Here is a 26,969-nt window from a genome sequence, read left to right as displayed (position 1 = left end):
AATACAAAAGGGTTAGATTTTCTGAGTGTCTGGGTCACCGTCTTAATCCTGTCCAGGTGTGGAATTTTTATTTTATTGTTGGGTGTGTCTCTGGTCTTTTCTTGAGGGAGTCGGTAGAAAATTACGTTTTGCTTTGTGAATTGCTCTCTCAATTATATGGTCAGGATACCTTAAAGATGAAAGTTGTTTAGGAATTAGTTCAAATTCTTTTTCCAGGAAATCTGGGGAACAAATTCATAAGGCTCTTAAGAATAGATTGCTGGCTACGCCTAACTTGATAGGAATGTCATGATAGCTGAAGTAGTGAATGTATGAAAGTGAGAGCGTTGGTTTTCTGTATATAGTAAATTTGTATTCTGTGGTGTCTCTGATTATTATTCAACTTTAAATTTGATGCTGGGCTATAATGCATTTAATTTTGAAAGGAATTAATTAAAATTGCCCCATCTATTATCCCAAAATGTTAGAATATCATCTACTTATCTCATCCACAGAATGTTTTTGGGTTTTATTGCATTTATTACTGTAGTTTCAAAGTATTCCATGTACAGATTGACTAAAACAGGACTTAAAGGACTACCCATACTACACCCGATTTTTTGCTTATAGAATGATTCCACGAATGAAAATACGTTATTAGATGGACCTTTTGGTATAAATACTACCTTTTCTGTAACTTTTCCCATTCATCTACCTGAAGAGGGAGATAGCAGTCTCTGAAATACAGTAGTTTTCTCTCTATATTTTGGTGTTATATATATATATATATATATATATATATATATATATATATATATATATATATATATATATATATATATATATATATATTATTAGCACTATCCTTTGGTGTGCAGTTATTACTTCACACAAAGTAGTATTTTTTTCTGAATGGGAGGGGTCACAAGTGACAACAGGTACAAGTATGTGTGCTGAGCCATTTTTGAATAATTAAACCAGTCATATGGTGCCACTCTTAATTCCTCCAAATAAACAAATGTAAGATAAGTATTCTTGTTTTAGCGTCTTTGGTCATTGTCTTTTTTTTTGCAGAATAGGCCTATAGTTAGGGCACTGCAGCCATGTCGAGGTTTGTAGCCCACCGTGTCTTACTAAAGGGTATGCCCAAGTGTGACCTGGGCCCGACACGGGACTGTGAGAATGTGAGGCCAATTTGCGCACATCACCTCCTTTTATTACCTGCAATGGGATGCGTCAGCAAGAGAGAAAAGGAGAACCAGGCTTGTGCTTTACTAAACACTAATTTAAATGGTGAAAGCAAAGGGGATTCGTAATAATATCCAATGTAGCACGAAGGACCGCGCTCTCGAGAATATTGCAAAATCCATGTAAGAAGGTGAGTGAAAACCAGGACTTTGAACAAGTGCTTTCATACTTTATTCTACATTTTCAAGTTCAAGGTGAATACAAGAGAAGTTGACAGAGCTTTATATACAAAAACAGAAGGGCCATAGATTGTTAAACTGGGCAGCTCGTTCTTTAGGCAAGAAGACAAGGGGAGAGGATCAAGGAATAATTCAGGGTGGAGGGCTATATTTCTTGTTGACATAGCTTCAATAAAAATGGACTCCAACAGAGTCCTTTTCCGTTGGTCGTTGACTTTGGTGATTACCATTGTCTTAAGCGTATGAACCACAACCCTTTTATTTGTTAAGCCTCTTGAAATGGCAAATTTGTGCTGAGAGTATCATACTTTTAGACCTTTTGATGTTTGAACTATATCAGTCTTATTTCATTCTTTGCAAGGAATACTGTATGCAATATTGTTTGAATTGGATGGGCAATTCTTAATTAGTATTTCTCAAAATACTATTATATTCAAATAATGAGTTAAAATCAATAGTCTTTAAAATGGGTACAGCAGGAATGAAATTAGGATGAAATGGTAAACAGAGAATATTCCAAAGTTCTTTCTTAACACTGGTTGGATAGTAATAGTAAGTCTTTTTTTTCTTTATTTTTACAAAGTTCCAAAAAATATGGAGGTTAACATAATAAATCTATTATTTTATCAATAATTTTAAGCTTATCTTCCAAAAATTCAGGACCACATATTCTAAGAGCTCTAAGGTACATACTAGAAAATGTTGAAACTAATTTGTTTAGCATGGTTAGAGTAAAAGTGAATATATAACAAATTATTTGTAGGTTTCCTAAATACATTAAAACAAAAATTGGTGTTATTTTTATCTTAGACATCCAAAAATGGTATACAGTTATTTTGTATACCATCACCGTTTCCTTATTTCTGTATCTGAACTGCCTCTTTATGTATCCCACTAGTTTCTGTGCCTTCTTTTCAGCTTTTATGCATTGGTAATAATAACTCTAAGGTCCTCTTCTTGTTCTACACTTTTTATGTCATTCTCAAACAGTATGCAGTTGGCATGAGGGTTGTTTGTTCCTATTCATAACACTTTACACTGATCCAGGTTAAAAGGCATTTGCCATATTTTTTCCACTCCTATTTTCCTTAGATCATTTCTTTAACTTTTCACTGTATCTGGATCTGCTGCATTTACACCTAGTTTGGTGTCATCTGCAAATTTGTCTATCCTGCTAGTTAAGCCTACATTAATGTCATTAATGTAAATCAAAAACAAGAGAGGGCCAAGGACAGAACCCTGAGAAACCCCGCTTGTCACATCTGGCCATTTTGATTCTTCACCATTTATTACGATTCTCTGTTTTCTGTTAGTTAGCCAGTCTTCGATCTATGCTTCTATTTCTTCTACAATTCGTAAAGCTCTAACGTTTGTCATTTGTTTCTTGTGTGGAACTTTGTCAAAGGCCTTTTGGAAATCTAAGTAGAGTATATCTATTGCTCTGCCACTGTCATAAATACCGAGCATGTTATGAAAAATCTCCAAGAGGTTTGATAGGCAGGATCTGTTTTGGTTGTTTAGCAAGTTGTTTCTATCAGTGAGAAAGAGAAAGAGAGAGACTGACAAACAGACAGACAGATAGAGACAGAGAGATTATAGTTCTGAAGATTGTTACATTGTTCCCAACACCTGTACTATACAAAGAATTAGCGGATGAAGTTTCTTTGGTAAATATAAGCATTAGATACGTGCATAAAAAACAAATTATATAATTTTGTTTTCAGTGTTTCTATCAATATTTTACTTGTGTGCAGTGGGTACACATTATCAAAATTCAATTATATCTTTGAGATTTACACATTAATCTATCAATGGGGAAGGGGGGCCCAAGTGACCATATCTTACGAAAATAAATGTTTAATCTATCAAAATCATATATGGAAAATTGGAAGTGAACAAAGTTCCCATGCTGAACCGATTGTGGTCAACTTGTAAAATGTAGTTGTTTTTTCCCCCTTTAGGCCTATATATGAACATGACACAGCACTTGAAAAAAATTGGATTATACCATTTATTAAATTGATATTTAAATGTACATTTCCGCAGATAAATAAATAAATTTTAAAGTGGTTATATGTCATCATTCATTAATTCGACTTCTACTTTCCTATTATGTTCTTTCTATCTTTGTGAGTCGGAGTAAAAAGAACGCACGTCTCCTTTCTCTGGGTTTTATTGTCCAACTAGCCACAACAGTCTGAGCAGTGTCTTGCCAACACAGGCTGAGTTTTGTTGACATTCTGATATGCGGTGACAGACTTAGCATTCAATGATTCAATGATATTCCTTTGGACTGTGTCATTATGTTGGATTAATGCTCTTGCTTGACTCCAGTTAATAGGATGATCTAAATCTCTCATAGTTACGAATAATACATTTGTCCAGCTCTCAAAGAATATTGGTGATGTTTGATTCGTTGTGAAAGGGATTTTCTGGTTTGTCCGTAATATATTTTATCACACTTTTTACAAGGATTTTAAGATATGCAGCCGGGAACATCTTTAGGAAAATTTTTCATTACTAAACTCTTGACATTAATATTACTGAAAGCAGCATTTATGTTAAAAAGTTTCACAATTCTAGGTATTTCTAAAAACCTTTCATCATACGGTAATTTTAGAATGTTATGCTTCCTAAATTCAAGTTTGTCATTAGTTAAATAAAATATTTTTCTAGATCTTTTCCGTGCCACATCTACAAAAGCCCTCGGGTATTTAAGTTTGAAGGCAGTATCCTAAAGACTATTAATCACAGTGTCAATAATCTATGGGCTACAGGCACGTAAAGCCCATAAGAACATCCCAGGAAAAACAGAATTTAACATTTTGATGGTGATTGGAGTAATAACAAACAAAAGAGGCCATGTTAGTTGATTTTCGAAAAAGTGAAAAGGTGAAATTTCTATCATTTCTATGGACAGTTACATCAAGAAAATTCAAATTGTCATTTCTTTCTTCCTCTACAGTGATTTTTATAAAAGGGACTAAATCATTGAGATTAATAAGGAATTCCTGGAGATTTTCGTGAACTGACCAAATTCAGAAAATATCATCCACATACCTAGTAAACCATATAGCTTTTTTGGGGCAAAATTCTTGGTGAGAGTTTTGTCTCAAAAAATTCCATAGCCATGATAAACTTTTGTACAAAAAATTCTCCATTAAAACAAAATTTACTATCTATGATACATAACCGTATGAGACTAATGAGGTTTGCTATAATTAAAGGAATACCATAACGTTCTAATTTCTCCTCCAAAAATGCAAGTAAATCATCAACAGGCACTTTTGTAAATAAAGAGACAACATCAAAACTAACCATATTAAAATCAAAATTTAAATTTAAACTATTCAATTTGTTTATAAAATCAACATTGTTTCGTACATTCGTGTTGGAAATGTTTCCTACCAAAGGTGTAAGAATTTTTACAAGCCATTAGGTAAATTATACATAACTGAGCCCACTGAACTAATGATTGGTCTGATGGGGTTATTGATTTTGTGTGTCTTGACTAAACCATACAGATAAGGTAAGGAGGAGCATGTAGGTGTAAACTGTTCAAGTAAATGGTCCAACCTCTTTAAAATGTATTTAATTTGTGTACTAAACTGAGAGTTCACTGTCTGTGTGGGATCAGACCTCAGTTTTGTATAACTTTCACTATCATTAAATAGTACCACCATTTTATTTACACAGGCACTTTTATTCCTTATTACCTCTGCAATAGACTTATCTGCTTTTGTTACTTGCAATGTTTCGCCGTTTTTGAGGTTTTTGTAAGCCTGGAAAAATCTTACGGGTACATTAGGAGGAGAAGGCTTGGCCATAGCACCATACATAATACATTTACAAATATTGATATCCTCAGGAGATAAATTATGACTAATGTTTTCCAAATAGCAAAATTATTTGGAAATGTCGATATAGTCCAGGATACCGTTGGAAACACCAAAGCTTAGTCCATATCCCAAAGCCACTGTCGTAGCACTATCCACTGGTTTGTCTGATAAATTAATCATGAAGTCCACGTTGGCATGCTTAGGCCAGTCACTTTCATCAATATGGTTTTTCAGCCTGAATTTCCCGGGGTAATAATCCAGCATCCGATTCTTCCACTCCACAGGATCAGTCTGATTAAAGCCATACCGCCTGCTTCTAAGGGTACGAAACGCATCATTTACTTCCACTGTTGTGATGTGAATGCATTTCTGAAGTTTGATACGTCGAAACTCGTCGAAAGGTGATATCCGATAATCCTGGATTATCTTTTTGATTTTTACCTTTTGACAATTTACCATCTGATATTCTTGATCCTTTTGTTTTCCTGGTAATTTTCTTTCCAACTGTATTTCATTCGTACTTTGACAATCTCTTAGCAAGACGAAAGCGCATTGGATTTCTGTCTATCATTTTCTGTGGTATTCGCTTATTTAATGAAGTAACGTGCATCTACTATGATTTTTGAAGCATATATATATATATATATATATATATATATATATATATATATATATATATATATATATATATAACACACATATACATACAATGTTCATGCATGCATACATGCATATGTACATGTGTATATATATGTATATATATAAATATATATATATATATATATATATATATAATATATGCTTCAAAAATCATAGTAGATGCACGTTACTTCATTAAATAAGCGAATACCACAGGAAAATGATAGACAGAAATCCAAGCGCTTTCGTCTTGCTGGAGTTTTCACAACCGAACAACGCGTCCTTTCCAAAATCTTCGATCGTGGAGTCATTAAGGTCGTAGAAGGGGTCTGTCTGTCCTCCTTTAGTGCCACAACGGTAAGACACCATTGGCCAAGAATTTACCTGAGCTAATTAATCAAGCAAGCACTGGTCGGATAAATACTTTAAAATTTCAGTCAGGAAGAGACAAATAGTATGTCAGCTTGGCAGTGAAAATGATCCTATCATTAATTATGGAGGACAGCAACATGAAATCCTGCCGGAGAATTCATATGACTCAATTCTCTGCTGGGGAACCGAAACTGATAACAGATTCGCCAAATTTTAGTCACGTGTTATCTCCGCAAAACTCGTGAACCAAAGATAAATTTGCCCTTGGCGGTGAGAGAGCATTCTCAAGGACGGCACTAAGAAACTGGCCAAATCCAGTTCCAGGAGCCACGAGGTCACAACCACTTGGCAGCCGTTATTGTAACTTTCAGAAGGAGGATAGACAGGGAAAGAAATCTAAAAAAAGAAGAACTTTCTTGAGTTTCTCCGCTGGGAGGGAGATCATCTCAAAGAAGGATCAGTGGCTGCAATTGTCAAACAAGCGTTGGGATACAAACCTGCGTTATTAATACTTGTCTCATGAATACCCTCAACTTGTTGAATGCCGTCGACCAAATTCTCATACAAATGGCGACGAACTTTGGCTGACCAAGATCTTCATTTACATACTCTGTGTCGCTATGTCGGGGTCACAGGGTCTCACCGTGTTTAAGGTTAACGCGAAGACCAATCAACATTTTATAGAGAGGGATCATCGACAAACAAAGATAACAAATTAACAGTACAGCAACAACAGTACAGCAACATCTGCGATGCAGGAATCAGTAGTGATAGAGAGACCGAAAAGAAATAAAACCATGTGACAATCACCCTTTGGGACGACGGAAATGAGATTCACAATCACAATATACTCTGGACAAATTGATAAGTAAGCAACGAACATAAATGGCATGATAAACTTTATTGTCTTAGGAGGGTTGTATAGGGTTCGTAGAACGTCAAAATGATATGGGAGAGTGGAGACGGACACACAGACAACCGGAACGTTTAATGACAGGTGCAGGTTCCTCAGCACAAATTATTATTCTCTCACTCGTATTGACGCAAATATGTTATCAAGCAAGACTTACACATGTAATGGGAATGATAATATCTGGCATTGAGATAAAATTGTCAAAATTAAGGACTTTAAGGACTTTCATAAATTCAAACACCGAAAGCCACTCCTTATTTGAACCGGTTTCTATAAAGTTATCTAGTACCCTGAAAATGTAACAAGACAAAGAGAGAGAGAGAGAGAGAGAGGAGAAGGAGGAGAGAGGAGAGAGAAACGAGAGAGAGAGAGAGAGAGAGAGAAGGAGAGAGAGAGAGGGGGGGGGGGGGGGCTCTGTCGCATTCTTTGACGGGTTTCTATTTTCCTGACCTATTTTGGCGAAGGCGACCTTTCACTCATGTCTAGATATTTTCCAGACATGTAAACATATAAGTATGAATAACTAAATATCGAACTTCAATTGATAACTTGAGAATGTACAGTGAAGTTTAGATCTCATGCGACATGATTCTTTTTGTATATCGTCCAGATTTCAGACTCGACATTGCAAAGTAGTGTTAATTTTTTTTTTTTTTTTTTTTTTTTTTAATGTGATACATGTCGAAAAGTTTGCGAATTCACAGCTAGCAATATTTTCCTATGGTATATATATATACTATATATATATATATATATAATATATATATATATACTATATATATATATATATATATATATATATATATATATATATATATATATATATATATATATATATATATATATATATACGATCCCTTTTCTGCATTGATATAATTCGTAATCCGTGTGATTTGAACTGATTTTTTTTATATATTGCTTTCATCAAAGCATGGTGTGATGAGGTTAGCGGTGCCGCTTATGACAGCACACTTAACATGCTCCTTAGGCTGGTCCAACGTAACTACCTCTACAGCATTTTAACAGTTCAACTCAAAAAGAAGGTGCTGCCATGGGTTCTCCTCTGCCCCCTGTCCTCGCTAATATTTGCATGGAGTTTGTGGAAAAGAAATTTTAAACGGGTGTGATGAAGAAACGAATCCAGTTTTATGGGTGAGATGTGTAGATGATATTTTTATTACTTTTAAAGGCACCGATGACAAGCTAAAGAAGCTAGCAGAAATAGCGAATACCATTTTACCCTCAATAAGTTCACAACAGAAGTAGAAGTTGATTTTAAATGAGCTTTTTTTAGATATTTTAGTGTTCAGGGACTGTAATAGCCAGAGGTTCAAATTTTCAGTTTACCGGAAATCTACCAATTCCGAGAGTTATGTCCACTTTTATTCTTTTCACTCAAAAGAAATAAAAAGCAACGTCATTATGAATTTTGCCTTACGCACATTCAGAATTTGCGACCCCGAATATATAGACGGTGAACTTAAACACATCACGGCTACGCTTAGAAGTCTTAGATATCCCCCTCGCTTCATTGAGAAAGCAATTTCGCGAGCAAGGAGGTCGTTCTATGGACTTAGAGATACTACCAAGGAAAATCCAAAAAGATACGTGTCCCTTCCCTTTAACCCAGTTTTCTGGAATCTTCGGACACCTATTGCATAATAATACCTCACCTGGCAACTCTAGAAAAGGGTCGGAGCTTGCAAGTCCTCGTGTTTATTGCTTTCTAGATGTCCAGTAACTTTAAATCATGAAGATTCTGTTAAAGTCTGATTATCATTTATAGCTGAATGCAGTAACACCCGCTATATTATTCGTTAAAGTTGGTTATGGCATCGTCAGTTCAGGGTAGAATATCGACCATCTTTCTTTAATTAAAACCTACGTGAGACTCTTCTCATAAGGGATGTGATGACATTAAAATGACGTAAAATTCATGCGTAATTAGAAACGGGATCTTAAATAACAAGAAAATTATGGTCAAATTTGGGCAATAATCAGTAGTAATCGTGAGGAACAGTACAGGAATGATTACAATATCATCAGAGAGAGAGAGAGAGAGAGAGAGAGAGAGAGAGAGAGAGAGAGCTAAGCATAGGCCTATCTAGTATAGAGATACTAGAGTCATTATATTAACTATGAGACACTGAGTGGTAATATGTTTTAAAGTATGTTTTATAAGCAGAGAGAGAGAGAGAGAGAGAGAGAGAGAGAGAGAGAGAGAGAGGAAAATCTGCTTACGTGAAAGCATAGGCCTTTATATAGCTATTTAATTCATATATTTATTCGAGAGATTGAGTAATAATATATTTTTATAGTATGTTCTAAAAGTGGAGAGAGAGAGAGAGAGAGAGAGAGAGAGAGAGAGAGAGAGAGAGAGAGAGAGAGAGAGAGCGGAAAGTCAGAGCACATATTCCTTGGAAACAGAGTAATATGGCTGCCAAGACCGTGCTTCACTATCCTAGATAACATTTGAGGGGGCCTTAGTATTCAAGTTAATTTTCTAAGAAATTCATACCCTAATCTTGATTTCATTCGACGGTTGCTGTAACATTCTAGACTATAAAAAGAAGTGAAAAATTTCAACCATAAGATACGGTCACTCTTGCTTTCTTCATCATAGTCTCTGCTTTTGAAAGTCGATTTTCATCCACAAATCATTCACGCAAAACGCTGCGTAAAATAAAAATATTTATTGCCACAACTAACTCGATCTCTATTGCAGAGGCAATGAAAGGTTTATATAGTGCAAAAAAAATGCTGATATATAAGGATATCTTTCAGTCTCGCGGCAAAGTAATGCAGCCGTGCTAGCTGTGCAGAGTAACTCCGAACTGCTTGTAATGGGAGCATAGCCAGAAATTCTTTTAATGACAGTAGCTTTGTAAACAACTACTAGCATTCAATCCAGTGACTTGTGCCCTCCGCTAAAGTTCTCTGGCGTCTCCTCGCATCATAGAAAACGCTCTTGCTGATTTACTAAATTTGTTAAACCTACCTTAGCCGTTACATTGACCGCCATTGACGGCAGCTAACTTTAAATGCTTAGGAATGCAAACATAGATATTTAGAAATTAGAATAATGTCCATTACCGTTTTTGGTGATGCAAAATAATCCTGTTCAGTGAGAAAAACGAGGAAATAGCGTCGTCGTGATACGGAGAAACATAACCAGCTATCACCCACTCTATCTTCCAGATCTCTATGAACTACGGAATTCACCTGAGAAATTTCAATTACTTCTGGCATATATCGTGTTTTAAGGTATCTGAACGTTTTTCTTTTGCAGTTTCAACTTATATGATATAATTTGCATTGTATTTTCATATTCTAGAGTAAATTGTGCGAGATTATGTCGTTTCAGTAAAAAAGAAAAAAATGGGAAATTCGATGAACGAAAGATAATGAAAACTGTATCCTCAGTTTTCTTGCAGATTGTACAGCTATGCTCAGAACTCATGCTACATGACTCCATAAGATTTTGCTCAAAATTCACTAACTGGTGACATAACATGTTCCATATTTATTTGTTATTTCAATGCGAAAACACAATTATTACATACAATAAGGTATAATATATTTCATAACAGTGAAATATGCCATATATTTAAAAACTGTACGAAAATTTCACATGTAGCCAAATTTCAGAAAAAACACTTATGAAACGTTTTCAAAACTTTCGTTCACACATCGCTGATGCATTTGACCTAAACGAAGTCTTCAACAAACCTCAGTTTAGATATTAGATAAAAAACGAAAAAAATTGTCATAACATTAATATTGCTTCCAAAGAAGGCATAAAATTTGAAATACTCCTATTTGATTGCTTTTACACCTCAACGATGAAAAAATGTAAAGATGTATATACAAAAGTAGAATGCGCCCACTGATATCAACGTGTGAGGGGGGGCGTGTGTGACGGAACCATAGAAGGTATATACCTGGAGTTGCAATCTCTGTACCAGTACTAAGTATGTTTGTTGATCTTCCACCAGGACGGCGCTGTAAAGCCTTGTGGCCATTTTTAAAGATCTGTTAACCCGCAAATTGAATGGGATTAGTGCGATTGTGTAATCAATGAATGTTTAGTGAGTCCTTACGGTTTTAGTGGATGTTTAGTGTGTAAGCATTCAGTGAATGTTTAGTGAGTGTTTAGTGAATGTTTTGTGTGTAAGCCTGTCCTACAGTTAAAATCTTTTAAAAACATACTAGTAATATAAAAATTAACAAATGGGTCTTCGTTGACAAAATACTTGTTTCCTTTGAATGATTCGCCTAAACTTATAGAAGCTCCCTCAACTAGTCGTCTAACATTTACATTGTTACTCTTAAAGATAATTTTAGCCTCTTTCCAATTGGGTCTATGATCATTACTGAATGCATGCACTACTGCTGCGCTGTTTTGTGAATGTAGTTCATATGCTCGCTTGTGTGCGCCTAAACGTATATCTAGTCCTCGTCCACTTTCACCAAAATATTTGCTATTACAATCCATACATGATAGTTCATAAACGCCTGGGACTATGGGATTTTGATCATTGTTATTGTTTCTTACAATATTTGAATACAATTTTAGTTTCCTTCCGACTTATGTCTGTATGCCCGCTTATATTCTTCACTTCTGAAAACTGTATCGTCAGTTTTCTTGTCGATTGTACTTCCAGCTTACTTTAAGAATTATAATTGTGAGAGAGAGAGAGAGAGCCTGTACAAATAAGTTAACATTCATATTATATGAAGTTCGAAGGAAAACTCACGCTGAAGGTTCTCATACATGGACAGGACGATGATCTTAAATATCAGCGATATTAACAAGCTTAAAAACCATCCTCGAACACAAAAAACGTACTGACACGCAACTTGCGATAAAACCAGGAACAGACTTGACAGCGCGACATCGTGAGCGGTCGAATGACAGTTGCCAGGCAAGGTGGTAAATACTAACTTGAACAACAGTTCACAACCCACTCTCATGTAACTCGAAACAAAAGAAAGAAGCCCAGTGAGAGAGAGAGAGAGAGAGAGAGAGAGAGAGAGAGAGAGAGAGAGAGAGAGGGGGGGGGGCGGTGTTTGGCTGGCGACGGGGGATTTTGTTGTGCATGAGATACTCAGTCACAAAAATGTTCCGGAGATTATTGTATATCTATTTAAGCTTGATTAAGCCACTTTTTTTTCATGAGGAAGTTAAAAAAAAAAAAATAGCAGTTCTTTGGTCTTCGACGGGAGGTAATGAGACCTGCCAAAAACGTAGCGAGGACCTCCCAGAGCGGCTGACTCCTTCTGCTTTTCATGGAGGAAAAGGTTAATTTTCTACCGTAAAAAAAATGCAAACAGTTTTCAAATGGTCTGTATTTTCTTTCATGTCAATTATTAATCTCCTATGACCTGATACTGAGGGGAATCGTCTCTTAAATCAATTGTATATACATGAAGTTTTTGCAGATTCGATTGATTCCTAAACAATCACTCCAAACAAACTGCATTTGACCATGAAGGAACAAAGCATTTCCTTATTCTTAGTCGGCGCTTTAAATGGCTGTGATTAAAATTAGGAGGAAGAAGAAAAATAGCAATATTACTTTTATTATACATCAATCAGAATATTATATGGATAAGTGATTCACGAAACTTACTAGGCGGGTCAAGTCTACCAAGCTCCAAATAATTCTAACAAATTGTTTTTCAGTAGTTTCCGTTTGTAATACATATACTGAAAGCATGTGAGAAAGGCTACCAAGATGTGACCACTTGAAAGTGGTGTAAACGTGGGTCAAATCCAAGATGGCTGACACTGGCATTAAAATAAAACCATCACAATAGATATAACAGGTATGTGTGTTTTAGTGTCAATTATTTGGCTTTTAGGTAGAAGTACTTTTAGAAATATTCAGTTTCATCAAGTAAGAGGTCTAACTGAAGTTTATCCAAGATGGCTTCCAATATGGCTGGAAAATAATTGAGACGAACTTGTATCTTGTCAACATTAGAATTCCTCACTTCAGGCCTCTAGGCATCATGATGTTCCAATAATAACAACTGATTAGCCAGTACATTGGAAAGCTGCTGCTGCTGCTGAAATCGTTAGTGCTGCACCACAGGATAGTAATCTGAAAGAAATAATCCTCAGACTTGATAACTTCATGAATGTGCTTGGTGCAATAGGTACTTTGATGGAGGGCACAGGACTGAAAAGCTTACTGGAAGTAGTCTAAGGTGAAATGCATGCTAAGAAGTGGTGGAGAAGTTAACAATGTTTTCAGTATGGAAAAAATGGATGAGATAATAAGGAAGCTTAGTAACTAATTTAAACCCGACAGTTGTACATAGGCTACCAGGAAATATTTGGTATTGCTCGAGCCCTAATCAAAGCTGATAGAACTGGTTCATGGCTGCACCATTTGCATGCCATTGCTGATTCCTTGTCAGTATTCACCTCAGCAGGCCACTGTAACTACCGCAAATCAGCATATTTGTATATCCAAGAAATGAGTCAACTAGAGAATAAAAAACCTCAATGTTTACAGACAGCTCCAAGAAGGGTTCCATATCATCCGTCTAACTAATTGGTTCAGGGCAGACCTAAGCTGCGATCTAGTCAAGGAGCAAACACTTATGAGATCTACTAAAGGTATAGGCAGCTTGACCAATGGCAGTGAGATGACAGAAGAACAGCGAGCACTGTGAACAATGTCTGTTCCCATAATGTCCGAGCTTAACAATGCTATGCAAGAGTTTACTAATCTTGCTTATATCACTTATGAACATCATAGGGATTCAACTGGGGCTGAATTACAAGAGATGCCTCTGATACTTCAAAGATAAAGAACAAACTGAATTCATGTTCGCCATTTTCTCCTGACCCTGTTTTAAGAAATATCTTCAATAGTGCCGTGGCCAAGTAAGAAGCAAATGTACAAGAATATAAACAAGTGACAAAAGCTTATTGAAACTATGGCTGGACAACCTATATTCTCCACCTCTTTCAAGAAAAAAGATAAAGCTTCAACCATAGGACATTCATCAGCGGTGAAGATCACTCCTGAAAGATCCATAGACTCAGGCCTACTATTGTTTCTTAATAGTTTCGAATACAGGATATCTATCCTTGGAAGATGTAATGAGATACAAACTCAGCCCATATCCACTCTCCCTGTTCGAGAACAAAGATGTGATACACAAAGCTGATAAACCATAGCTTCCTCATGCTATCAGTTAACACTGTATCAAGGCCTCATCAACTGCTCTGATACCAAAGATGACATCCCACAAACTGGTAGATATGTAATCGATGGAGGATCTTTATTCCATAAGCTCAAATGGAAAAATGTTGACACTTATGGTAAAAAAGCCAAGTCCTATGCCACTTTTACAAGTAAGCACTATGGCAGTACAGCATCCTTTGTCTTTGATGGTTATGGATCAGGCCCTTCTATTAAGGATAACACACACCAGCAACAGGGACAAATCAACATTTATCCTGCTGTGAACTTCAATAGCAATGCAAAATTTGACAGTAAGAGGGAGGAATTTATGTCAAGATGTACCAACAAACAGAGGTTGATTAACCTTATAAGTAGAGAGATAGAAGATGAAGATTGCAGTCATACAGTCTGAAAGTGATGCAGATGTGGACATTGTTAAGGCAGCAATCAATGTAGCATCTTTATGCTCTACTATGTTGATTGGAGATCCCGACTTGTTGATTCTACTGCTTCATCATTCTACACCAGAGAGTAAAACTCTCTATTTCAGATCAGATAACCAGACAAAAGGAACTAGTGAAGTGTATGACATCAACCAGATAAAAAGTTCTATTAGGTCAAACCTATGTACACAATTGTTGTTCCAACATTCATTTAGAAGGCGTGATTCCACATTTCGTATTTATGGTATTAGGAAAATGTCACCCTTCCAACAACAGTCCTGCTTGCCACAGCAAATGAATTTACCACACCCTATAAAACTCCCACTGAGATTGGAAACCTTGGCTGCCAGGCTATGGCAGTTTGTTTGGTTGTGAGACCATATCTAAATGGTTACTTTGTGATATAACATATTCACTAAGAAGGTGACCTGTGTTAATTCATTTGTGACACCTGAACGTCTACCCCGACAAATTCCTCAACCAAATTTCACAGCCTCCGAGTATACTATCAGCCCATGACATGGATGGAAAGAGAGTCTCCAATGGATCCTTTAGGCTGGGGTTGGAGACCAGAGAACAATCAGTTAATACCCATTATGTCAGATATGTATGCTGCACCAGACAGACTGCTAAAGATGATAAACTGTAACTAAAACAGTTGCTTGCAGCACGAACACTTAGTCTTCCATGCTGATGTGCATGGAACATCTGCATGTGGATCTTATCGGATTACATCAGCTGACAATATGCCTAGCGTTCAGGACTTCCCAACATGTTTGATATTAGGCTATTATTAGTTAAAATCTCAGACAACCATTAGAAAATCCTTGGAATACATAAAGACATGTTCCCAATTGGATTACCAAAGAAATGAATCTAATTTAAGTTGTTCTCATTTAATCAATAATGGGTAGGTAGCCATTTTGGAGATGACCTAGTTTTCATGCACTTCTGATGGTCTCAAAGTGGTAGATATTTTTCTCATGCCAAATACATCTAATAGAACTGAAAACTGCTGTTAGACCTTTTGTTGTAATTTTTTGAGGGTCACGTGGCATATTGACGCGCCTATACAGAGAACCAGGAGCCAACGCGCAATCAGGTTTCATAAAATCACTTAGTAAGCATCGGGACGACAGATGCGACTAATCAGGGATTACCAGACGAAGGCCGCCCCACATTGTGCAAGGAATGACTAAGGTACTGAAATGACTGCTTAGTCTATGACAAAATCTGAAATACATTTTATAAAGACTTTTATAGACTGAGCTACAGATCAAATCCTTATGTGGTTAAGGGTACCTAATGTATTGACTGTATCCTACTTCTTAACACAAACGAATCCATTATACAAGAAGGTGCAAGGGTCGGCGTGCACATATAAGCTGTTTGCTCCGCCGGAATGGGCAGCCACGCAGTCGCTGGTATTACTATTGCCAGAGCCTACAAGTCCACCACCCCAGGTCACGTACGTTGCGTTACCAGTACCTGTAGAATGGAAGTTTATATATATATATATATATATATATATATATATATATATATATATATATATATATATATATATATATATATGTATAACTGAATCACGAAAGTTATGAACGTGATAAATCCATAAATAAAGATATATCCCATGAAGGAAAAATAAACGAAGGAGGATCTGCAAGATCTTTCGACTTTAAACGTCCTTTACTGAGCAGAGACTGACATAAATACGAGAAAAGACAATACAAGAAGATTCGTATAACTGACAGATAGGGATTATAAAGAGATTAGTACCTAGAATCCGACACACCTGGAAGATAAGAAACCTTCCCAAACAAGCATAAACAATGAGTGCAATTAAAGGTTTAAGACAATCATCTCAGATACAATTTCAAGACAATTAAAGGATTATAGGTGACAGCTATTCAGAACTTTGTAAACAAAACCATATTCACAATACATGTCAGACATACATTACAACAAAAATAATAACTCTAAGGCAACTGATTTTTATTTAAGTCAGTAATTATATCTTTGAGGTCATTCTTAAACATGTTACAGATACAAGGGTCTAAATGAAAAAGGCCACGACTAACATTGAAATTACAATGAAAAGTAAGTTGTATTAAAGCAGATTCTAAAAGATTTCGTGATAAGACATCTCTTGACCTTGCAATTACTGAACTATCAACCCAACCCAATTTATTCTGGTGGTTGTTTTCACTTAATGAATGAATATTGCATTAGATTTTTGCCCAGTTTTTACAGAATATTTATGCTGGCTTAGCCTTACTTCTAAGCCTTTGCTAGACTGTCCGAGATAAAATGAGGGACAATCCATACATGGAATTTTATATATTATGTTGTTGCTTTCTCTGGGCCCATTTTTATTAACATTCCTTTTAGTGTGTTATTATAGGAAAAAACAAGGTTGACATTAAAAGCTTTTAACAATGATTTAATGGTTTCAAATCCGTTAAAATAAGGCAAACTGAGAATGTTCTTAGAATTTTCTTTCTGCGTGTTACTTACAGTATAAAACTTTTTGTGGGCTTTATTATAACAAATGTCTAATATATGTGAAGGATAGCATAAATCTTTCCCTATTTTTCTTATGTATTCAATTTCTTGATCCAAATATTGTGGACTGACAATGCGCAATGCTCATAAAAACATAGAGGAAAAAATTGATATTTTTATGTTAAGATGGTGGCCTGAGAAAAAATGAACATAAGTTAAGTTGTTAGTCGGTTTCCTATAAATGCTGAATTTACATTGAAATGGTTCTCTATGTATCAAAACGTCTAAGAAAGGGAGGCAATTGTCTTTTTCTAATTCTAGAGTAAACTTAATCGATGGTACTTGGTTATTTAATTTAGAGAGTAAATCATTTACATCAATACCGACAGGAAGAACAGCTAAACAATCATCAACATAACGATACCACTTTACAGGAATATAAATGATATTAGGTAAGTAGCGTTTTTCAAAGAATTCCATGTACAGGTTTGAGAGTAATGGTGATAAAGGATCTCCCATTGCCATGCCAAAAATTTGTTGATAAAATTCACCATTGAATATAAACTTACAATCAAAAATGCACAAACTCGTGAGTGAAATAATGTGACTTATAGGTAGAGGTAATTCATGCTGAGTTAGTTCATTACTAAGATATTCTAAAATAGAGTCTATAGAGACTTTAGTAAAAAGCCCACAAAAAGTTTTATACTGTAAGTAACATGCAGAAAGAAAATTCTAAGAACATTCTCAGTTTGCCTTATTTTAATGGATTTGAAACCATTAAATCATTGTTAAAAGCTTTTAATGTCAACCTTGTTTTTTCTTATAACACACTAAAAGGAATGTTAATAAAAAATGGCCCCAGAGAAAGCAACAACATAATATATAAAATTCCATGTATGGATTGTCCCTCATTTTATCTCGGACAGTCTAGCAAAGGCTTAGAAGTAAGGCTAAGCCAGCGTAAATATTCTGTAAAAACTGGGCAAAAATCTAATGCAATATTCATTCATTTAAGTGAAAACAACCACCGAATAAATTGGGTTGATAGTTCAGTAATTGCAAGGTCAAGAGATGTCTTATCACGAAATCTTTTAGAATCTGCTTTAATACAACTTATTTTTCATTGTAATTTCAATGTAAGTCGTGGCCTTTTTCATTTAGACCCTTGTATCTGTAACATGTTTAAGAATGACCTCAAAGATATAATTACTGACTTAAATAAAAATCAGTTGCCTTAGAGTTATTATTTTTGTTGTAATGTATGTCTGACATGTATTGTGAATATGTTTTTGTTTACCAAGTTCTGAATAGCTGTCACCTATAATCCTTTAATTGTCTTGAAATTGTATCTGAGATGATTGTCTTAAACCTTTAATTGCACCCATTGTTTATGCTTGTTTGGGAAGGTTTCTTATCTTCCAGGCGTGTCGGATTCTAGGTACTAATCTCTTTATAATCCCTATCTGTCAGTTATACGAATCTTCTTGTATTGTCTTTTCTCGTATTTATGTCAGTCTCTGCTCAGTAAAGGACGTTTAACGTCAAAAGATCTTGCAGATCCTCCTTCGTTTATTTTTCCTTCGTGGCATATATGTGGGTATACAACACGTATGTTGATGGACAATTAAGAATCCCTTTCTTATTCATAATTATTTCCCGACGTTTCGTAATTTTCATTTATAATTACATCTTTAAGCAGTCTAAAATAGATAAAAACAACACATAAGGTACGCATCGTCTGTCACAGAGGGGTCAGTTTCCAGCCAGGCAGCAGACTCACGAACCCAGAACATTCCAGTATAAGAACTCATACTAGAAGCTGCAAATTGAAAATAAAGATTTTAAAATCATTGGACAAACACCCAACAGCCAGGAATTGCCCATTTTAGAGCCCTTATTGACCAAACAACTGGTTCCCCCATTAAACAAGCAATCAACAGCCACTCCTCTTTTTTCGTCTTGAGGTGTAAGTTTTCCTTTTTTTTTTTTTTTTTTTTTTTTGAGTTTCCTCCCAGTAATATTTCTTCTACTCTGATGAAAGGTTGGTCCAATAAGTTGTCTTACTTTGTGAATTTTAATGTATCTTGATTTTTATAAAATGTATAATTTTATGTGCCAAAAAACCTATGTTCAAGTTTTTTGCTATTTTTATATTGTTTTTATCTATTTTAGAGCCCTTAAATTTTACGAAACATCGGGAAATCAATATGAATAAAAAAGGAAATCTTAACTGTCCATCAACACTTGTTGTATATAAAGGCTATGCCACTCCGCACGAATTATATATATATATATATATATATATATATATATATATATATATATATTATATATATATATATACATATATATATATATGTGTGTGTGTGTATACATATACATATACATATACAAAGATATATGTGTCATACATGTGTTATATATAATACATAAAATGGTATTGATGATTCTTCATTAAGAAATAATAACTAATGACCAGAAATTTGAAATGTCCTGACTGAATGGCAAAAGACAACGAAGACTATCTATTCAGAAAATAATTATCCACAAAACGATTATTCAGAAAAATAAAACTCGCCGGCATAGGTCTAATCCTTGCGTCTTAAAAAGTTGTATTCACAGAAATTACTTAACAGCAGAGTTTCAGGAACCAATGAAAGAATTCCACAAGCCAACCCCACTGGATTGCAAGTAAATTTTAAGTATCATTATGTAAATCATTCCCTTTCTCAGTAATATAAAGAATAAACGCACAAATTAATGCTCTTAGAGATATCAACATACTTGTTCCGTCCTGCCATACGTATGTGCCTTCCACAGCAATGTCAGTCATGGGAATCCATATATGGGAATACGACCTCAGCACGTGCATCTGAACCATGAAATTCCAGTCTTCCGTGTTCCTGGGAATGAAAATCTGAGAAAAGATGAGTCATGAGAATAGTGCGATAAAGGTTTATGAGATTTATTATTATTTTGTTATTATTTTTGACAAGTGTGTTAATAAGAATTATATTTCTTTCTGACAGGAACTCTATTAATCTGTCTCTCTGTTGACCTCTGTGAGCCGAATTATTATCTAGTATTGACAATTCACAATGGTGTTTAACGTGTTGAAGAGACTAATTGATTTACTGCATGACTATTCAATTTTTGTGGAATTAATGTCAGAGCATGGTAAGAAGTGTCTCTTATTTTTTTTTGTTTCATTTGTGGGAATAGTTAAGTTTCCCGGGATCTTGTTCTAGACAGTCCATTTTCTGTGTGGAGTTTTAATTAACGATTTCGGAATTTTATTTGATTATCTTTCTAGCTGTCTGGCGAAAGTTAGAATTTTGCTTTTCCTTTAGAGAAATAAAGTTATTTTTTTAGTTTAGAATTTAATTCAGTGCCCAAATTAATTTTTCAAATGTCTTGTGAGTTGATTAAAGATTTCCAATAGGTTACGTTACCATATTCAGTTTTGTGCCTCCTCTAGGTATACATAAATATTAATATACATATATATATAATATACTTGTATATATACATATACATACATATATATACACATGTCTATATATAATATGTCTATATATGTATATGTCTATACTATATATATATATATATAATATATATTATACATACTAATATAATAGTATATATATATATATATATATATATATGTATATATACATATATGAGACATTCTTCTACCTTTTGTATAATTTACAAAAGGTCTTAAGGAGGGGTTTAGGAACCCTCTTATTTCCAGGTATCAGGGATGTACAGTATACAATTTTTTCTTACTTTGTGGTGCCATAATAAAGAGGCCATGGGTCAGTGATATCTCCCATTGGTAGTATGCATTCATAAAGCTTATCTATTTCTTACTGTACCCAAAGGTGAGGTTGAGTTATTCTCTGACAACAAGTTCTGCTATTGGTCAAACTAACTGTTAAAATGAGGCATCGATTGGTATCGACCGGCGCAGGCGCATAATTCGGAATACGAAATGCAATGGTATACGTGCGTGTTCAGAGAACTCGCTCTGCAAAACTTTCCTGTCCTGGAAAAAGAACTCGTTTAATCTAGTTCCTCTTTATTCCACTGTTTACCCAAATATTATTTCACTGCTTTGTTGGGACTTCAGGAATATATTGTCAAGACTTTGCAACTGTTTTCTTGCAGCTAATGTTGCATGAAAGAAATTTCGTATCAGTATTTGAATTAACGGAAGTGAAAACTTCAACAGCATTACATGGAAAAGTATAAAGATCAATGGTCATTTCTGGAATTTGATAATGCAAGTATTTCAAAATGGATTTAGAATCTATCCCTCTGCCTATCTATCTAAATCTATATCTTTATATATGTACGTATACTGTATATATATATATATATATATATATATATATATATATATATATATATATATATATATATATATATATATATATATATATATATATATACGTATACCACAGGAAAATGATAGTCTGAAATCCAAGCGCTTTCGTCTTTACTAAGACATTGTCAAGGAACGAATTCGCTCCTTGACAATGGTATTCGCTTATTTAATGAAGTCACGTACATCTACTGTGTTTTTTAAGTATATATATATGATAATATATATATATATATATATATAATATATGTGTGTGTGTGTGTGTGTGTGTGTGTGTGTGTATGTGCGTGTGTGTGTGTGTGTGTGTTTGTATGTGTGTGTGTCCGTGTGTAAGTGCATGTACATATGTGTGTGTTGTTTTACTTATGGATTTAGCTTACCGAAAAAGTATTATAATGTGGAAAAATAAAATGATATTAACCCTCACGAATTATAGGTTAAGTATGTTTAAAGTTATTATCGTTGTTAATATTCATCATTAGCATAAATAAGGAAGAAGACAGCAAGTCTTACAATGGGTCAGACACTCCCCCCCCCCCCCCCCGCCCCCCCCCACCCCCCCCCCCCACAACCAATTAACCGCAGAATCAGGAGTCTAGTGTTTGTAACGTCATTAATTTCCAATCTAAAACAGTAGTCTCCCATATATAAATTTCTTAGTTGCTTTCTGAATATTCTTAGCAGGCGAAAACACAAATATGAAACCGACTTACTGTTGTTCCCTTGCTGATACACCACTGGACGACAGTTTGGTAGTCCATGGCAGCGACTCCGACTGGAGCTGGTAGTAAGATCTTGCCGTAGTTTATAGCGAAGCCTTCTTTCACTACAAGGCCTGCAACGTAATGGATCATGCTAAGAGGAATAAGTTATATATATATATATATATATATATATATATATATAATATTATATATATATATATAAGCGTATACCACAGGAAAATGATAGTCAGAAATCCAAGCGCTTTCGTCTTTACTAAGACATTGTCGTTCCTTGACACAATGTCTTAGTAAAGACGAAAGTGCTTGGATTTCTGACTATCATTTTCCTGTGGTATTCACTTATTTAATGAAGTCACTGTGATTTTTTAAGCATATATATATATATATATATATATATATATATATATATATATATATATATTAAAAATAAAATGAGCATCCACCTATAAATATTTGGTGTTTCCAAGAAGTTTTCATCTCAATGTTTGAAGACGTTAGATGAGTTTAGAAATCGCACATCTCAATATAAATAGCCTAGGAAATAGTGCCAGAAAAAATTACATATATATGTTGTGTGTGTGTGTGTATACTTTATATACGTATACATATGTATATGTATATATATTTACATATATACACATATAAATACATACTTAAAGAAACGTTTACACACTCTGGGACACACATCGAACACAAAGGAAATGAAAAAAAATGAAAAACTCAGATGCTGAAGAAACCATATTCCCAAGTAGCATCAGGTGAGTAAGAGTTACATGACTGATGGACGATGTCTGATTTGTGAAAGAGATTCAGCTGGTGTGAACTTAAATCACAAAACAAACTTTTGATCCGAAATCTTCATTCATTACTAATAAGTTAGTTGACTTTTTCGTTTTTTGTGATTAAAAAAGTCTTCCTAATGGACAGTCGACAGACTATCCACCCAAGGGGGCTGCGGAGAGAGAGAGAGAGAGAGAGAGAGAGAGAGAGAGAGAGAGAGAGAGAGAGAGAGAGAGAAGTAGTAAATAATTGCATATGAGGAAGTAGCAAATAAAACCGACACTTGAAATTCAGGAGACGTCATCAGAGTGCAGAAAGGAATTTGCTCCCCGCTCAATATTGGGAATCAGAAGATTCCACAACTGCACCAGGCGACTATTCCACACTTACTAAGTGATTCAGAGCCTTTGTCGGGTTTGTCCCCAGTGTTTTTCCGGAATAACTTTTATTCTGTGCATTTAACAAAGATATGACTTAGCCATAGTATACTGTACAACCCTACCTAATTTTCTAATATGACTAATAATTATTAGTCATATTAGAAAAAAGTATATTCATATGAGTAAGATAAAGCCCCTGGCAAACACTGGTGTCTGGGTTCAAGGTTATACGTGACGTAAGCATATGACGTCATGACCCCTCCCACAAGGTGATGGCGACGAACAGCTGTCGCTGATATTCTGAATGAATAGTCTTACCTTGTCAAGGCTTCAAGAATGGCGGCTATGATAAGTCATTGTCCCAGTGCTTGGCTTGAAGTCTAAGTTCTACGTATAATCCAATCTATGCCTATGCCACTGCCTATTTATTACTATGACCGTCATCGTCATATTAGGAAAAATATCAAAGGAGTGACGACGAACGCTAGAGTTTTCTTTACTTTGTCCATTTATTTTGAATTATATAAGTTTTCAATGGAGGAATGGTGATAGAAAGTATTTTCGAATTACTTGTGGAGACCCTTTTCTTCAAGGATTCCAGCACTCGACCTCATGGCATAAATCCTATATAAATTACTACTACTACTACTACTACTACCACTACTACAAAGTGTAAACAAGGAGTATTGGTTGTATTTCATTGTTGCCAGAGGTGGAGACTTTTTCACACATAGCCAATTATCCATCGAGGAGGAGGCAAGTTAAGACGTCAGAATTTAGGTCATTATATCTTCGAAAGACATTCCTCTGAGTTTCCTGGCGATGTCTACAAGAAGTCGGTGTTAATCTTATAATTACCAAAATTATACAACTTTCGTAATACAGAATGCAGTAAAAAAAATTAGGTAGGGATGTAAGATATCCGTCAACAAAGTGTCACCTTTGTCATGTACGTTGATAAAATTTTATTCGACTGTGAATCTCATAGTAGTTGCATTGTAACCAAGATCAAATTCCTAGCGACTGAGTTGTAGTAAACCTGACGCTAGAAAACGACACTGTCTGCAGCAGCAGCAGGTAAAAACAGATTGTAAAGGATGTTTGTCGTTATTGTACATTGTATGCAACAAGCATAATGAACTCAATTCAAGTCCATGACACAGTTCAAGATTAAGAGTTGGCAAAATAAACCGGACTGATAATTGTCCTAGCGTTTGAGATGAGAGTCAGCTCCTGAACGACCTGGAGAACAGTACTCCAAACAAGAAAGGCAAAGAAAAAAGTGTCCTTGATCAATCAACTATCATACTTTGAGTTATAGAAGGGTCAAGCTAAATGTCCCGAAGCCTACTCTATTCATGAATACGTGCCAGATCTCTGTTCAAGGACTCCGCAACCACGGACCTGATCTAAGGCGCCGATAGTATTGTAACTGAAGCATTTCTTAGACCTTTTTTTTTTTAAATCAATAGGAAAATCTCATGATACTACTTGGATAACATTTGCAAGGTCCATATATTGCAGCTATAACTTTATGTCCTTTTTGATGTCGAAACGTCTTGCTTCACATTCATGTAAAGACTGGAAAACCTAACTGTTCATTCATACATACATACATACATACATACATACATACATACATTCATACATACAATGTATATGTATATATAATATATACACATTTTGTATGTGATATATATTATATACATATATATATATAGTATATATAATATATATATATATATATATATATATATATATACATACATACATATAAATATAATTTTCATAACACGAAGATGAGATATGTCAATATAGTACACAGGAGAAAAGAGAGAATAAAAGACTCTAGTAGGTCGATAATTATATGAATATTTATATATATAATACACACACACACACACACACACACATATATATATATATATATATATATATATATATATATATATATATGACATAGTTTGTTTTGTTTGTTTGTATGATGTTTTACATTGCATAGAGCCAGTGGTTATTCAGCAGCGGGACCAACAGCTTTGAAACGACTTAAGGATTCCCATGCCACTAACACTGAGTGTTTCAAACTTCGTCCTGATTTTCGGAAGTACCTTTTCAAATGGTTGCTTGACTTATGGTTAAATGTTATTTTACCTATCCTAAGGCATAGGAAATTTTTTAAAGCAAATTAATATAATGTAAGATGATATCTAAAATTTTCTAAATAATTAGGTAAGGGGTGCCTCTGCGTCACAGATACGTCATAAAGCCCCACTTGCTCGAAATCGTCTGAGGAGAGGCAAGGGTCTTCTTTCTAAGAGTAAACGGCTTAATTAAGCACATCTGTCAATTCAGTGAACTGCCATAAATAAGGACAATGTTAGAAACACTCGGTGCTTTAGTAGCATGGAAATCCATATACGCCGGTTTGAAACTTGTTAAAAAAGAAGAAGAAGAAAAAAAAAAGCTTTTCATGGCCACTGGGCATCTCTCTCTCTCTCTCTCTCTCTCTCTCTCTCTCTCTCTCTCTCTCTCTCTCTCTCTCAGGTGTTGCCTTCTCTTTACTTTTCATATTTCCTCCGAATATCATGTTCATTTGCCAATGTAGCCTCGTACGTATGACATATCATTAATTCAAAAATATTAAGAACCTAAAACAATTTATTTAGATTTAATTAAAATCTGTGTGAAATCATGCCGGTAAGCCCCCTCATAAAGGTATTTAACTTTGGTCTTACTGCTGAAATTATCTAATCAAGTGAACGTAACAGGTTTTCATCCTTACCAATCTCTGAGAGATAAGTCGTAACTCCAGTGGTGTTCACGAGTCCAGTGATGGTGGCATATATAGCGCAGGGCGTTGCAGCGCCACTGGTCAGATTCCATGAAAATGCCTCACAGCCTTTCATATCCGCCAAGGATGCACAGACTCGCCGAGATGCTACCTAAGGGCAGAGTTATGTTGGTCAGAGCCAATGCTGAGGTATAAACAAAATCTTCAGTCAGTCTTGCCTTCTTCTGAATATTCAGAAAGGAAAAGGTGAAATATCTGTTCTCTGTTTTGCCCAGAACGAACGGGATGTCCAAATACTTTTTTTCCACGTGCATACCAATGTGACCAACAAGAAATATCCTGCATGTACCATTTTGTGCTAATTTGTGATGCTTCGTCAAGGTTAGAGATGAGTGCGTCTCAGTCTTGTAAAAAATGGTGAAATATTCTTTTACCTTTGAATTATTAAATTATTCTTCACCTTTGAATTTTTAGAATATTCTTTACCTTTGAACTTTGAATGGATACAGCAGTCAGATCACGAATATTCTAATCCAATGAGAAGAAATCGAATGACATTACAGTAAATATGATATTTTACTCAT

At 35.0% G+C, this 26,969-nt stretch overlaps 1 protein-coding gene across 1 annotated transcript; it reads right to left on the bottom strand.

The window, feature by feature from the left end:
- Positions 1–12,784: 12,784 nt before the first annotated feature.
- Positions 12,785–26,527, bottom strand: LOC135214119 (C-type lectin domain family 4 member M-like). Its single transcript, XM_064248219.1, has 4 exons — positions 26,377–26,527; positions 22,423–22,544; positions 20,107–20,239; positions 12,785–16,302 (listed from the first exon to the last, which is right to left on the bottom strand). The coding sequence occupies exons 1-4, from the start codon at positions 26,498–26,500 to the stop codon at positions 16,136–16,138; spliced, it is 546 nt and encodes a 181-aa protein (XP_064104289.1). The 5' UTR covers positions 26,501–26,527; the 3' UTR covers positions 12,785–16,135.
- Between the last annotated feature and the right edge of the window lie 442 nt (positions 26,528–26,969).

This window comes from Macrobrachium nipponense, chromosome 45 (assembly GCF_015104395.2).
Source record: "Macrobrachium nipponense isolate FS-2020 chromosome 45, ASM1510439v2, whole genome shotgun sequence".
Taxonomy (NCBI): Eukaryota; Metazoa; Arthropoda; class Malacostraca; order Decapoda; family Palaemonidae; genus Macrobrachium; species Macrobrachium nipponense.
This window is presented reverse-complemented; position numbering and strand designations above follow the sequence as displayed.

Coding starts and splice junctions, on each gene's coding strand:
- LOC135214119 (XM_064248219.1), bottom strand. CDS start 26,500: ATGAAAGGCTGTGAGGCATTTTCATGGAATCTGACCAGTGGCGCTGCA. Junction 22,545..26,376: donor GACTTATCTCTCAGAGATTG/GTAAGGATGAAA, acceptor ATTACGTTGCAG/GCCTTGTAGTGAAAGAAGGC. Junction 20,240..22,422: donor GTATCAGCAAGGGAACAACA/GTAAGTCGGTTT, acceptor ATCTTTTCTCAG/ATTTTCATTCCCAGGAACAC.